Genomic DNA, 15,072 nt, shown 5'->3' with positions numbered 1-15,072 from the left:
CGGTCCACTCGTCCGTTAAACTCCGTCAATATTTCTCCCAGCAGTCTAGAACCGATTTTAAATCATTCCTCGGTTGGATTGTTTACACACATTTATCGTTAGCGGGGCAATGGAGGCGAGGGTAAAAAACATCCCGCCCGAACCCCGCACCAATGTTTCCTTCTTCGTTTCACCGTCCCACGTAGCGCCTCCCGTTAAAACGTAGGAAAATTCTGTGAAGCGCGAAATATTCGTGGCCGCATTCGTTTATACTTCCCGCGGGAAGCGGCACGCGAAGATCAGAGCATTTCACGCGCCGGAGGTGATTGGGTCGTTGAAGCTGTTCACACCGTAAACCGAACCCCGATCGGTTGGTCGTTAGGCGAAAATTGATTAATAATCTCGACCCCACGGCACGGTCGCACGGGCATGGCGCAGTTCAGTTCGGTTCCGCTCAGTTCAGTAGGCCGAAATTCGGTGGCAATGTCTTTCTGCCCCGGTGGTAGAATAATCGCATGATTTACTTTTAATTATCGCCTGATTGCCTGAGCTCAAATCGTTTGCGAGACGAATGGCGGGAACGGTTTCAACAGACCCGTTCGGTTGTTGGCTCAATGACGAGAGGGGGTCGTTGTTTTCATTTTATTTTTGTTTATTTCCCCGGCAAGGAAGGAATCGGATGATTGGTTCTTTATGCTATTTTCCGTTTCAACGACTTTAGGGCAAAGGTTTGCTTACTGGTTTAATCGAATTTTGGTTTGATTTATTATTTTTCAAAATGATTGGCGTTTATGCTCGGTGTGTTCATCAATATCAGCTGTTATACACTTGCACAAAGCTGAAAATATAAAACTCATTTATACCTTTAACTCGCTTAGCATCATGATACTATAGGGTGTTATTGATTTTACGTTTCCAGTGTGAAAAACCTTGTTTGTTATTTTGTTAGTAGCGATGCTAAACCTCTCTGATTTTTAAGTAAACAGTTCATGTGTACGTGGTGATGTTTCCGTGTTGTTGCAAGTGATAAAACCGTGTTCTAAGCGCCACCGTATGATCGATGCATCCGCCTCATTTTAGCATAACATTTCACTTGTTTGTCGCTTTAATTATTGTTCCTCTGCTGCTGCTGCCGCTGCCCTAATGGAAAACATTGGCACACAAACACACTATCAGTGGCATGATAGTGTGATCAAACAACATTGAAACCAGCTTTCGGGGGGTTTTTAGTGGGTGGAAAATTCCGCGTTGGCCGCTGGAAAAGGGACGAGGGTACTCATCGCCGTCGTCGTCAGATAATTAGCACACGTCGATAGTCCTCGCTACGCCCGGTTCGGTCGATAGTGGTAGTGAACGGACGCTGACGCACTGCATTAATCTTTCCCGGAAGCTCTCTCCCCGGCCCGGATGGAGGCGCCTGGTGGTTTGGGCGGCGACGGGAAATTAAACTTCTGCGAACTTTCTTGCAAACGTCCCGCACGGTAGTTTCGGGTGCAGAACCAAACGGCGTTCGGTTTTCCACTCGCCATGGCAACAGGAATTTGGTATATCGTACAGGGTGTTTGGTGCTAGCACTACGGACCACCGTATCTGCTTCAAACAGACTCTGCCGATCGAAGGGAGAGACTCCGTCGGATGCCACGGCGTTTCGAAGCGGAATCGGAAGTTTCTTGTGCTACCGGTGCGTTCCGGTCCCGTGAAGAATTATCCGCCATTGGTAGGTGTATTTACGACGGCACCGGTACGATAAATTAATTTTACTTTCACTTGTTCTGCACTCCACCGTTGGGCCTGCATGGCGAGATGTGTAGTGTGGGAATGTTTTGATCTTATTTTGTGACCTGTAAACAATGCGACGAATCACGTGATGAAGGTTCACGCCCACGATGGTGTGCTGATCGATTGCTTTCATGTGTACGTGAATATTTGTTCCACCTTACGAATCTAATGTTGGCCCCGAAAAGATCCACGGCGGATGGCCTTTTGCTCGGGACGACATTAAAGGGATGATGTTTTTATGTGCGCTACGTAAGCCGTCGTAAAATTTGCAACAACCATGTAATAAACATGTTTCATCGGTGGGTTTAATGGAAAGATGAGAATAACATAACGTTTACTACATTGCATAATATATTTGGAAATAACCTTTACGAAATAAATTGTTCAAGTAACATTTTATGAAATTCATTTTTCGACATGCGTGTTCAGCTGATAAGCGTAAGTTAGCGCAGGGAAACAAACAGCCATAAATCTACGTCAGTAATCTATGGTTCAACGAGTTGGCACTTACCTTTTCCAAATAAAATCCACCTTCCAAACCACTTAAAGCTCTCGGTAGCAAGCACGCACCGAAACGATGTTGAGCCGTGAACACGTTTGGTGGAAATCATCCCGCATCGGGAATGCCCGTGTGCAGTGTACGTGTGTGTGTATATGGGTTTCTCTTACAGAAGTACTGGCTTTATTCGCTTCACTCAGTTTTTCATGCATCATCTCACACCTTGATGGGCCTCCTACCCATGAGCGGGGTGGGATGGGAGAAACGGCAGCGTGTCGTGGACGCACAATTTGATTTTCCACTTTCCGCATAAAGTGGAAAGATTCGATCGAAAGAGCAACAATACAGACGAAGGGCTGTGAAGCACTGCTATTGTAAAATAACATAAGGGACACACGGCAACGAAGGGAGTGTGTGTGTGTGGGGGAAACGAATATGTTCAAATGGATTATGATTGGTTCGCGGCGTAGGTAGGGACACCGGGGTGTAGGGACAATGTTGGTTGAGACGACCTGGCAACGCTGCTACGCTCGGTTTGCCCAACCGGCTAACACTTATCCGGACTATTCGAAGAACCATTAAATATTCATTTTAACCACATCCCGGCCTTACGATTTGCCTTGCCTACCGCTTCGCAGGACTTCGCGGCCGGGCGAGGTAGCCCTTGGGGATTGGGTCAATGTCAGGACGCGTCGGCGAGGTCATGGGAGCCCACCAAATTCCTCCAGCCTTCCTGCCAGCGTCTGTCTCCCTGCGCGATAAGCCGTTGTTGAACCGGTACCGCTTGTGTTCATTGCACTTTCATTTCCAAGCGCGCGTGTCTGGGAGGGCGTTCGGAGGTCGATGCTCATGAAACCGACGGGTTTTGCCCGGTGGTGCGCATAAATTGATAAATTATACAAACAAACAACTAAACAAATAAACAAACAAAACACTCCGTGTGTGGTGTGCCTCCGTTGGTTAGGACAACCGTTTTCTGTGGTGGCTTCTGCCGCGCTATGATCAGACCAACCCAATGCGATGCGACTAGCTCAACACAACAAACGGGGGCTCTAGGGCGCGTCTAATGGCTTTCGGTGAGGCAGGTTGAGTTGGTCTTTCGATTGAACCGAGTTCCCGGAACATTTGCGAAACGCATGAGTGGATGGCAAAATAGAAACAATGGAATCATGCAGCTTCCAGCATAAGCCGAAACGTAACACCGATGCATATTTTGTGTGTTCATAGAACAGAAGGATAAGAACAAAAAACTAAGGATGCGTGTCTACATACTGTACATGGCTGTGTTGATGCTTTAAAGTTTTGCATATACACCAATGCAGAATATTGCGTGCTTTAAGCATTGTGTTGAAAATGTTCCCTGATAAATTCAATTGGCTTATCTGGCTTTCAGTTAGATTTTCAATGCTAGATTTTTTGTGGCCAATTCTTGCATGAAACAATCCTTTCTATTATTCCAATTATCGAATGGATAACTTATTGTTATCTTATTCCATTTCACCATTTCATATTGGGTATTAAAATGTGAAATTTTTGTGATGAAATTTCGTTTCACTAACTTTGTTTTCTCTCTTTTCTTTGCAGGTAATTGATCCGCATGCGATGATATTGCGTTGTCCATTTTCCTCGTCGTGTAATGGTGGGTGTGTATTGATAATATACAGATCAATAAATTCTATTAATTTCAACGATTTCAAAGTTGATGTTTGACAAAACCAACCATTTGAACGGAATAACTTTTTGGATTTTGCTCACATCTACAAACATGGAAGATCGATTTGGTTTACAAAGTCACTACGCTCCTACGTTCGGTTTTACTTTAAAAAAAATCAGTGCAATAGGTCCATTAAATGGACCATGACAAGTATAAAAAAAAACATAAATTTATGTACATGACAACACCCTCACATTGCCCTGGGCGATCCCATTCTTCCGCTAGACAGAATCGGCTTTTGCCGGCCGTTTTCCAACAGTGGTTTCATTGTGGGTTTGTTTAGTTTTTTTTTTGCTTCATTGCCTAAAAACCCTCAAACTCGCCGCATGCAATACGTGGTTCGTTACAAAAACTCATTCATTCGGAAAATCGGACATTCTCGCTACAAGGCGATGAACCGCGTTTTACACTTTCGAAAGCCTGTCCAACGATGGGAATATAATTGAATGTTCTGTTAGGGTTTCTTAGCAACGCGTCGCTGTGGTTTGTTATGTTCTTTTACGAATTTTACTTTCAAAACATAAAAATGATTTACCTAGTTTTGCTTTATACATTTCAATAACAATCAAATATGTACCAGGAACTTTGTTCATTTTTTTTAAAGCAAAATATGGGTTGGACGAGAGGCAATACCCAAGGATACCACTCAATTCACCCAGTCATTTTGAATCTAATTTGAACGAAGATCTGACACAGGAAAGAGTACTGTTTTCAACTCAACGATCCGTTAGTCCCAACATACAAATAAAATATTATTCAGAGTAAGCTGAACGAATCAGACTGAAGCGTGCAAAGCGAAAGAAAAATCACTCACCGTGTTGATATCGTAACGCACAGAGCGTTTAAAGAGCAGAAGAACGAAGGAATGAGGAAAAAAGTTATGTTTTCATTAGCTATAAGTATTTCATAGCCCCGTTTTTTCCACTGCACTTCGTTCGGAAGTATAAACGCAGGGCGATAAAGTGCAGGAGAGAGAATAAAAAACAATAAATTGGCAGTACAAACGTATGTCTTTTATGTTGCTCGGAAGAGTTATGTTTGCCGCCGGACCGAGACTGTCGGGCAAACAGCGAATGATAAATACGCAAACGAAATTAAAACATTTCAAATGCCACGTTTAATTGGATCGTAAATTTCACAATTTCCTCTCACCCGGAAAGGACTAGCTACATTTATTGGTTTGACGTGAACGGGATGCATCGTGGCTCCCAGCTCTTCGTTGGTACGATGTTGATGCTCGATCAACAAATTGTAGTAATATTGTTTTCCCTGGATTGCTACGGATTATGTTTGGACTGATTTATTTAAACAATCGGAGTTTCATTGAATTCAGTATTGTCCGGGCAAATATATAGCCTTTTGTGGGGATTATTCACCTTATACAACTTTTGGTTTCCACTGTCGAACAAGCCATTCTCTTTGGATCATGTCATAATTTTTCTCTTTACCGGTCGTTGACTTCGTAGTCCAACAATCGTATTGCAAGTTTTATTCTTGCATTGAACGTTGTTGTTCAGTAAAATATAAATGTAAATTTATCAAATCTGATTCTAACAAAAGTTTAAAAAAAACTTCTCTTTACCATCCAACGAATCTCTCTTTTGCGTGAATGAATAAATGACTATATTTGACAAAAAGCCCGGAGACACCAGTGAGCTGGATCCAGTAAGAACGGGCGTATGATAGTCCTCAGCAGTTATTCGGGAATCTGGGCAAAATACTTTCGCTTGCTCTCCGGAAAATTGCTGCGACTTGTCCGGACACGTGGTTGGGTAAGAGTTGTGATTTCTTCTTAGCAGATCCTGGCGTTGCCTTTGGGGTTGAAAATTTCCTCCCAACAGCCAGGAGTGTGGCGTAGTGAACGCTCTTGCAAATCTGCCCCTTTTTCCGACAATGCCACTTTCGACGATGTTATGTGAAATATTTCACCGCCTCCACAGTGTTTCTCAAACCCATCCCAACCGGACATCGTTGAGTTATTTCGCATTTTCGCCGGGCATTCACATTTCGTAGAGAGCCTGTGCATGCTTACGAGTTGGTCGTAACCTCTAAAACAGCTTACCCCGACGGACTACGGACAGCATGTGCAAATTCTCCGTAAAGCCCCTGAGGGCGATGATCCTCTTTCATCAACGGCTTGGCAGCGGTTTTCCGGCAGCGAAGTTTGACGCTGACTTTTCCGAAGGGTTTGGAGTTGGTACGTAACTAGTCCCTTTTTCCAGTCGCATACGGTATGCGCTGTTGGTTCCGATATCCACGTTGAAGGCTTAGGACGAGGAAAATGTATAGTTGAATTTCCATCAAATCGTTCGTGAAGAATTTGCGCCATCAGAACTATAACGTTGATTATATAGAATAGTTTTTACATCTCATGTGTTTTAAACTTCTGAATATTTCCATCACTTATTCACTGCTTATGTTTAAAGCATTCTAAGCTCTTCCTAGAGTTGACTTCCCGATCGCCCACTATGATTCATTTGGTAAGCATTGTGAATTACGGTGGGACTTCTGTTTTGTCTGTTTACACCGTCATTACAACAAATTCCCCTACCCTGTCGGAGAGCGTCGTTCCTCGCTCCTTGCCTTGTGCCTTGCGGTTGCAGCACGTCATGATGTACGACCTTCTAATAGCTCCATCAATCGACCGGCGAACACTGACAACAAACTACCCATTCACGTTGGGGCAACCAACCCGTTCAACCCATTCGGGCGGAGATGGCTGCGCGACGATCATAATCGTTATTCCTGTCAGTGGCGACCCATAAAACTGTCCCCCAGCACATCGTTAGAATCAGCGCACATCGGTTGTGGGTTCGTCGAGGCGAAGAAGAGAAAAAAACACACAGAAAGGAGCGAAAAATATATATCTATATTAATTACGCCCCGTTTATTCACAATCCATTCATAACACTCATCAATCCATTCGCACCCAGTGTCCGCCGAGACTCCGGAACAGGCCCGGCCTGGCCTGGCCTGGCCCTAACTTCCTTCCGCGCGATGAGCGGGGTTGCGCATAACTATCATCGATCGTGTTTTCTTCGCCATCGTTCGGAACTTCCGCTCGATGAAAATCGAATTTCGGCGGATGATCCACGGAACGACGATGAAGCGTCGCGGTCGATAAAACCGAGTAACCGATTAGTGTGCGGGATCAGCTAATTATGCTAATGACATTATTATGCGGCCCGCCACAAATTGTTATAATTTGCACAAATTTGTTTGGCGCGGGGGTAAAGAAGAAAGCGATGCCTTGAAATAAAAACTTGTACTATCTTTGTCACGGTTTCTACTTGTTGATAGATGCATGGGAGAAAAAACCTCTTTGGCATGGTATTTCTTGCTTATTTGAGATGTAATAAAATCTTTTTGACAAATATGAATTGAATTTATAAGAATGTTTTTTAATAATCAAAATTATAAAAATGTTTGTGATGTTGTGTCCTCATGAGAAATTAAATGTAATGCTTTACTTATTTTGATCCATGTCAAGTGTAATAAGAATAAGAGTGGATCAATTTAAATTCAATTATGATAATAAAATAAATCATAATCTTCTTTTATCTTTTGCTACGATCGGACAGTTAACTTTGCTTCTCTTTTTTCCGCGGTTTCTCTGTTCCAGTAAACTTGACCGCGCAGAGCGTCTTGTCGGTTTGTGACGGCATCGGATGGGTCGATGAGATTTAATAGATGCAAATTTTATGCAGCAAAGCGTGAATGTCTACTCTGCCAATGATGACCACACGCAGCAAATGGAATGCTAAAAAAAAAAATCTGAACACACTGTCCTGCGTCACAAACATGTTCAAAGTTTTAACTCCCCGAAGTCCGATTGTGCTAAACAACCGTCAGCGAAACGATTGACACGTTCGTTGAAGACGCGGCATTTTGACAGTGAAATCTGTTCATCCGTGAAAGGCTTCGAATCAAATCCGTACAGCATTCGCATAAGAATGCAACGCTACTCAATGCCAAGGTTAGGTCGACTGGCGACGAGGACAATGATGTAATCTGGTTACGTTCCCATCTTTTGCGAAGTTCCGACCAAAACAGGTTCCCTTCAGCATGTTGCCAAACAGGGTTTAACTTGATTGGCATACAGGCTCTACCGGCTACTTTCACTCGACTGCAAAACAAGGTCATGCCGACGACTGGCGTTGGTAAACAGTGACTTTTGCTCATGTAATTCGCAACTTCATGAAGTTGTGGGTCAATCGGAAAGGGACACTCTTCCTGCATGACTGTAAGATGCCTTTATGGATCACTATCAATTAATCAATTACATCCGAATGATTAAATATTGCACCATCAGCTGATTTGGACGGCGTTAATCTGCGTAACGTGTACTTCATTCTGCGATAAGATAAGCTGCTTTACATTTCCTGGCCACCTGCCTAGTGTTCCGTTTTGGCTCGGAAAAATAACAATACAAATGTCTCTAATCTTATCCTGCGAGGCCGTTCGCTTATCCCCGGTAGCAAGTTCCGAGTTGCAAAGGGGCAATTCAGCTGGATGAATAAGATATTCGACAAACGGGAAGGTGTACGCTCTCGACCATCCTGTTTGCGTTCGTATCGCTGATAGGTAGCTCATATCTGCTTGAATTTTGTGTTCGGTAATCTAGCCTGACCTCCCCAGCACGAGTTCTGCGTAAGTGGTAGCGATGGTGGGGCAATAAAACGGCAGCATTTTTCAATACCCCAACTGAAAACTCTTTGCGGCGATAAAGCGGTACTGATATTAATCCGCCCTGTAAACCGATAAATTGGGCCACGCAACCAAAAGTTCCGAATAGTTTTGGACGGTCGTCGAGCGTTTAACAACTGCCGAATTATTCTTGTGCCGTGCACGTTTGAAAAGCGAAATGAAGAGCCTGTTCGTCTGCCTGCTGCTGGCCCTGGCCGGTCAAGTGAGTGTCTATTGCGAGGAGTTCTAGGTGAATCTTTGGTGATCATTTTGTTCATTGATTGTTTCGTTGCGTTTTGTAGTCGCTTGCTCAGAGCGAAAATGAGTTCATCCAGTACCTGCTCGACATCCAGACCCAGGCCGAAGAGGCCCATGATGTCATGGAGAGCGCGTTCAACAATCTTCGCTTCCGATTGAGCGAGGAACTGGTTCAATTGAACGAACAGCTGATTTCCCGCATGAACAGCGCCCTTCAGGAGATCCAGGATGTCCGTGAGGACACCGAGGACTTTGTCGGTGAATCGGCGGCTCCGGCTAGCTGCGTTGACGTGGCCGTCGCTAACTGGGCCGTTGAGATCGACTTAGTTGGAGAGGCTCTGTCGCGCTGCGCCAGCCGCGCCAATGTTGAGATCACCTCCCGTACGGCCGAGGTCCACGCCGCTCTCGAGAATGCCCAGATCGAATCGACCGAGCTCCAGAACATCGTTGTCCGTGGTTTCATCGACTGGAACGCCATCGACTTCACCGAGGAGCTAGCGGATGTTGTTGGCGCTCAGATCGAGAACCGACTGGATTACTTCACCAGAATCACTCAGCCCGATATGGAGCGCATCCTGCAGGGAGTCTCCGATCTGGACGACAACCTGCTGCCGGAGATCGTGACTTGCGTCGAGCGTGGTGTGGAGCGTTTCAGCAACTACGGCCAAGTCATCCGCGACACGTTGTTCTTCTGTGCGCAATAAGTCATTGTGCCATGTAAAACTCGTTCCTTGTGCCTATAAAAATTGTTTAAAACATAATCGCGTTGTTCTATTGTTTTGAATTTAATCATTTCTCAAAACTCAAAATTTTGGTTTAATTTAAGTCACACGATTTCTTGATTGAATTATTATTAATTGTTTTGGTATTGGTATATGAACATGGAAGATGTTTGTCACTATTGTGATAAAGCTCAACCCTCTCTGACGCAGCTTTGAACAATTTTGTCTTATCACACTGTGGCTTATCACCTCGCTCGTATTTTGTTTTTAATTTGACCATGACATTTTTATTGTGAATGAAAAGCTTTGAAACATTGTTCCATCGAAACATAGAAACATTGGTCGTTTCTTGTGTGTTTAATATACTAAATTTACATATCTTATCATAAGAACAGAAAAATATTTTTACAGGCTTGTATTTAAAGGTGAAGTTTAAAAGATAAAAAGTTTCAATCGGGTTTTGGATCCAACCACTACGCGCATTTTTATTTTCCTTCTTTAATCGTTTCTCCTGCCAAGGAGGCCTTGAGCCGTTTCGTGATCTCTGAATTTCTCAAAATTGCCTTGCCTTCTTTTGGGCAACCTTAACCTATCTGCGCTGGGTCTGATTGAATCGTGAGTTTAATTTTCCCCTTCTTCCGGTCGTTTCACGTGCCTTTCGTGCTCTCGCTTATCACGCCACCGAGGAAGTCGGGGAAGTATTGGCATGCTGCTCCGTGATTGAGAATGCATTTCGTTTTTTTATTAATTACATAAGTTTTTCTTTCCGGAAGGTTATCTTGCCATTGACGCAATGTTAATCTCGTGGCTTAAAAAGGCTGTACACCGCTGCCTCGCTTGTATCATTCCCATTCTTCCGCCCTCAACGAAGGGTAACCAGCGTGGGTTATTTCACGATAATCGGTGGTAGAGAGGTTGACCACACACAAAAAAGAAAACCGTCCCGTCATCAACTGGTATGCCGATAAAGCACAATTATCTTGCATTAATACCGCCTTATATTACTTTATTTATCGTTCCCGCTCGTGCGTAAATGTGTGCATGTGGTACCCTCCGGTACTATCTGCCAATAATGTCCGAGTGATTAGAGGAGCCGTCGAGAAGAAGTTGACCGTTTCCCTAATCGCGACTACAGGTCAGTCGATACGAACGAGGTTTTTCGGAACAACCACCGGGGAATGAGGCTGTTCCGAAAAGAAGTCGCTGATAAGGCACCGTCGTCCACCGCCCGCTGGAAGGTTGGAAGTGGACATCATGTGGCACCAGGTAGTACCCCGACCTGCCGCGTGGGCCGCGGAATCGGGCGGCGGAAGATGAAGAGATTAAATTAAGGGCGCAAATTGCCGAGTCCGTGGAATGCTTTACCCACAATTGCCTTGGCGCACGATAACGATTTCGGCGATCGTATCAGTGAGCGTCGAATAATATCCGGTCAGTGCGGAAAGTCTTTAAACCGCAACGCGCACCGCGGGTTTGGATTAGTTTGAAAGCAGACGCCATCGAAGTTGCAACAAGGAGCGAGAAAAGCAAATCGTTTACCATGAAGAGCCTGTTCGTTTGCCTGCTGCTGGCCCTGGCCGGTCAAGTGAGTGTCGATAGCGAGGAACTGTGGTGGTGAATCTGATTAGGTGACTATTTGATCATGCGTTCTCTCGTTGTGCACAGTCCCTTGCCCAGAGCCAAGATGAGTTCATCGAGTACCTGCTGGAGATCCAGTACCAGGCCGAAGCCATCCACCAGCTGATGGAGGGTACGTTCGACAATGTCCGCTTCTCGATGAGCGACCAGCTGGTCGAGTTGAACCAACAGTTGATTTCCCGCATGAACAACGCCCTGGAGGAGGTCGAGCAGATCCGCGAGGACACCGAGGACTTCGTCGGCGAGTCGTCGGCTCCGGCTGCCTGCGTTAACGTGGCCACCGCCAACTGGGCCATCGAAATCGAGTGGGTTGGACAGGCTCTGTCGCGCTGCGCCAGCAATGCTAACATTCAGATCACCTCGCGCACGGCCGATGTCCATGCCGCCCTCGAGGAGGCCCAGATCGCCTCGACCGAGCTCCAGAACATCGTTGTCCGTGGTTTCATCGACTGGAACGCCATCGACTACACCGAGCAGATCTCGTCCATCGTTGGAACCCAGATCCAGGACAAGTACGACTACTTCACCAGAATCACGCAGCCCGCTCTGGAGCGCGCCCTGCAGGGCGTGTTCGATCTGGACGACAACCTGCTGCCGGAGATCGTGACCTGCGTTGACCGCGGTGTGGAGCGTTTCAACAACTACGGCCGTGTCATCCGCGACACGCTGTTCTTCTGCTCGCAGTAAGATTCCTTGTGAGCGGTACTATCCTAAGTATTGTACCCGATTGGTTAAATATAAAACGACAACTTTATCCAATCGATTTTGTTCCACGTCACTAAATGAAGAGATCTTCCTTGGTATCTGAAGTCCACTTGTTGAAGGTTAATTGCATGCTGCACTTTTTCTTGCGATGAATAATATTTTATTTTTCGGTCGTAATTTGACTAAACGACGGAGTTGATTTCCTCAAAAAAACACATTGACCAATCAACCGATTATCTTGCAATCAACCGTGTTCCCTCCAGGGCCACTTATCGATAATCGTTACATAAAACTGAGCCGAAATTGTGTGTGTGTGGGTTTGATCTGGGCTGGAAAATAAAAGAATGAAAAGATATGTTTATCGGTTCGACACGACCCCCGATAATGCGCGCCTTGTGTTTCGTATGGTCGCCAAATCGTATGTTCTGGCCAATTCTCGTGTCCGTATCTGGGGTCAGTAAATCAGATGTTTCGCCGGTTTTACGATCCACCTTTTTGCCTACCCACGACCGGCGGCGTTGGTTACGTTTGTGTTTTTTTTTTACTTTATTACTGGAAAGAAGTAGAGTAGCTACCCTGTGTCGCTCTGATCCTGTAATTTAGGAACTTCCGAGAGGTCAAGCGTAAAACGCTTGGTGGTGGTTGCGGATGGCCTGAGGACAGTCGTAGCGTACGCAACGCTTCCCATCATCGAGTCCGTAAATTTAGGGGCGGATGAGTGAAAAACTCAACGGACCGAATGAGAGCGAATGCCGCTATGAGTTGTGTGTGTGTTTCTGCACGTCGTGTACGTCTTGTGTGGGGAGGGACATCGTGCGCTTCAACGCGTACGTCAGGAAGTGTGGGAAACTACGCCTCTCGCTGCTACTTCCGTCCAGCTGGGCGCTGCAGCTCCGGCGCGATCTTAATACAGTGGCGCTAGCATAAGCGTCATAAGTATCGCGCTTGTCATCCGGTCCGCGGTTCTGGGGGGGATAGCGTCACTCGGGAGACCGCGACCCAGCTCTCTAACCGTCTATCCGTCTGGCTGGCGGACGATCTGTCTGTCTGTCTGTTGGTCTGTCTGTTGGTCTCCACCGGCCTAGCGGTTGGTGGTTCCTCGGTCACCGTTGGAGCAGCTGGCGAGAAGTTATTTATTAGATAATAAACAAAATTTCATTACGTCGACGTCGCGCTTCGGTCGCATCGGTGGACCGTGGGTTTTCGGTATATCCGGAGACCACCGGCAGCAATAACGGCTACTGCCCCGCCGGTCGGCCAGCTCGATTGGTTCACGGGTTAGCCGTGGCAGGAAGCGTACGATGCTCGCCACAACATTGCCGACACTATGGGCCACGTGTATTACTGTCGGTTTTTGACCAAAACGATGCCGGTCGGTCGTTTGAACATCCTGTTTGTGTGAGCTTCGTGATTTATTTTCATTCCAGCCGAGCCGATATTAACTCCAAACATGGATAATAAATGTGTTAATTAGACGTCTCGCCTTTACGCAATCAAAACCAATAACCAACCAGTTAGTTGTTCCGAGGTTTAACAAATTTGCAATATTTCTCTTGAAGCATCAAACTTGTGATGTATTGAATTCGAATAAAAGTGTTGAAAGAAATTGTTACTTTAATCAGCCAATACTTTTTTCTTCCTTTTCTAAAGTGGCGCACCACAAACAGTGTCCCGCAATTTGCCCTACATTCCACTGTGGGGTAAAATAAATTTTCATCTTTCTTAATGACCAACAAACCCACACGTGCGAAGATCGAAACACAAAAACGTAGCAATTTTTAAAGTGGCTCAGCAGAAGAAAAAAAAAATAAATCGTTTCTACCGTAACGCTCGTAACGGCACGGCCATTAGCATAACTGATGACACTGCACTTACCCTTGAGTGCAACACCGGGCCTTCCAGTGTTGGCCTCAGCGTAATTTTCCTCTTTGGAAGTCACCTCTCTTGACCCGTTTACTGATGCGCTTTTTCCCCGTGTGGTTGTTTTTCTTTGCATTTTCCCCTTTGTTTATTTTCAAGGGCTCACCTGACGGCACACAACCTCAGATTTAAAACATTTCCTAGTGGAAGGTTTTTCTGTGAAGGTGTGAGCGCCTAGGTTTGAAGAAGGATAGAGAGTAGAAAGTCATATGGGTAAATGGATGTCATCATTATAAAACAACATTCGGAATGGTTCAATTTGTACGCGTCACTATTTTACATTTGTCATCTAATTATTCCATGAATACGTAATTGGAATTAATGAATTGCTTGTAATTTTATTACGGCACTCAAACTGCTTTATCTCATGACTAACTACTAGAGACAAAACATTCCTCCTTGAAGATCGGATCGCTTGGACCCACCTCAATGCATTTTGAATTCTTAAACGTATCGTTCTAGTGTGTAGTTGAAAGTGACCCACGTAGAAACCTGTTAAGCGAGTCGATTAAAGATCTTTTCCACTGCTCAAACCGAAGCTGTTCGAACCGAAGTCAATCGTTTGAACTTGATTGATTCTGTTCATTATCGGTTTACTTCTGAACTCAAGTGCACTGGTACATGCTAGAAAAGTGGGTGGTGGACGTGGATGAACCCTACAGCTGGGATCATTTGCGAAGATTATTGATGTCACCGTAACGATGGTGCATTTGCGAGACCATAAAGGTATTAAGTAAGCCTAGGCATTGAAGTTGCCATCGCCATTAATTATGTGCTTAAGTCTTAAGCATAAACGAAGTTATCGCAGAGATCCTTTCTGTTTAATGTAAATCGTTTGATGTACTTAGTCTCTTTTGCATGTAGATTACCGACGGTAGAATTCATATTTTTGCATAAGTCGTAGCAAACCCAAAAAGGGTTAGATAAAAATCAAAAATTGATTTAACATTGTAAACACAAAATCATGGGGGTAAAGTTAAAAATAAAAATTCTTGCATTCTTGTTATCTCGCGTCCCGCTGCGCCATAACGCGACCATATTAAAATCTTTTCATTTGTCATTGGAAAGGCAGATTCACATTGGTGGGGATTTTTTTTTTATCCAACGTAATGAACTGAGAGAACGGGATAATTTATCAGCCTTGGGCGTTCGGTGGGGCGTAGCATCACCGG

At 45.0% G+C, this 15,072-nt stretch overlaps 3 protein-coding genes across 3 annotated transcripts in view; all 3 read left to right on the top strand.

The window, feature by feature from the left end:
- LOC131261860 (pseudouridylate synthase RPUSD2-like) overlaps positions 1 to 15,072 on the top strand; it is a 111,513-nt gene that overhangs the window by 37,118 nt on the left and 59,323 nt on the right. The gene's annotated exons all lie outside the window — the stretch shown is intronic.
- Positions 8,836 to 9,619, top strand: LOC131261862 (uncharacterized). Its single transcript, XM_058263707.1, has 2 exons — positions 8,836 to 8,880; positions 8,960 to 9,619. The coding sequence occupies exons 1-2, from the start codon at positions 8,836 to 8,838 to the stop codon at positions 9,617 to 9,619; spliced, it is 705 nt and encodes a 234-aa protein (XP_058119690.1).
- On the top strand, positions 11,178 to 11,962 carry LOC131261861 (uncharacterized). The gene is made up of 2 exons (XM_058263705.1): positions 11,178 to 11,222; positions 11,303 to 11,962. The coding sequence occupies exons 1-2, from the start codon at positions 11,178 to 11,180 to the stop codon at positions 11,960 to 11,962; spliced, it is 705 nt and encodes a 234-aa protein (XP_058119688.1).

The sequence above is a fragment of the Anopheles coustani genome, chromosome 2 (genome assembly GCF_943734705.1).
Source record: "Anopheles coustani chromosome 2, idAnoCousDA_361_x.2, whole genome shotgun sequence".
Classification (NCBI taxonomy): Eukaryota; Metazoa; Arthropoda; class Insecta; order Diptera; family Culicidae; genus Anopheles; species Anopheles coustani.
Note: the sequence above shows the minus strand (reverse complement) of the source record. Positions and strands in the feature narration are given on the sequence as shown.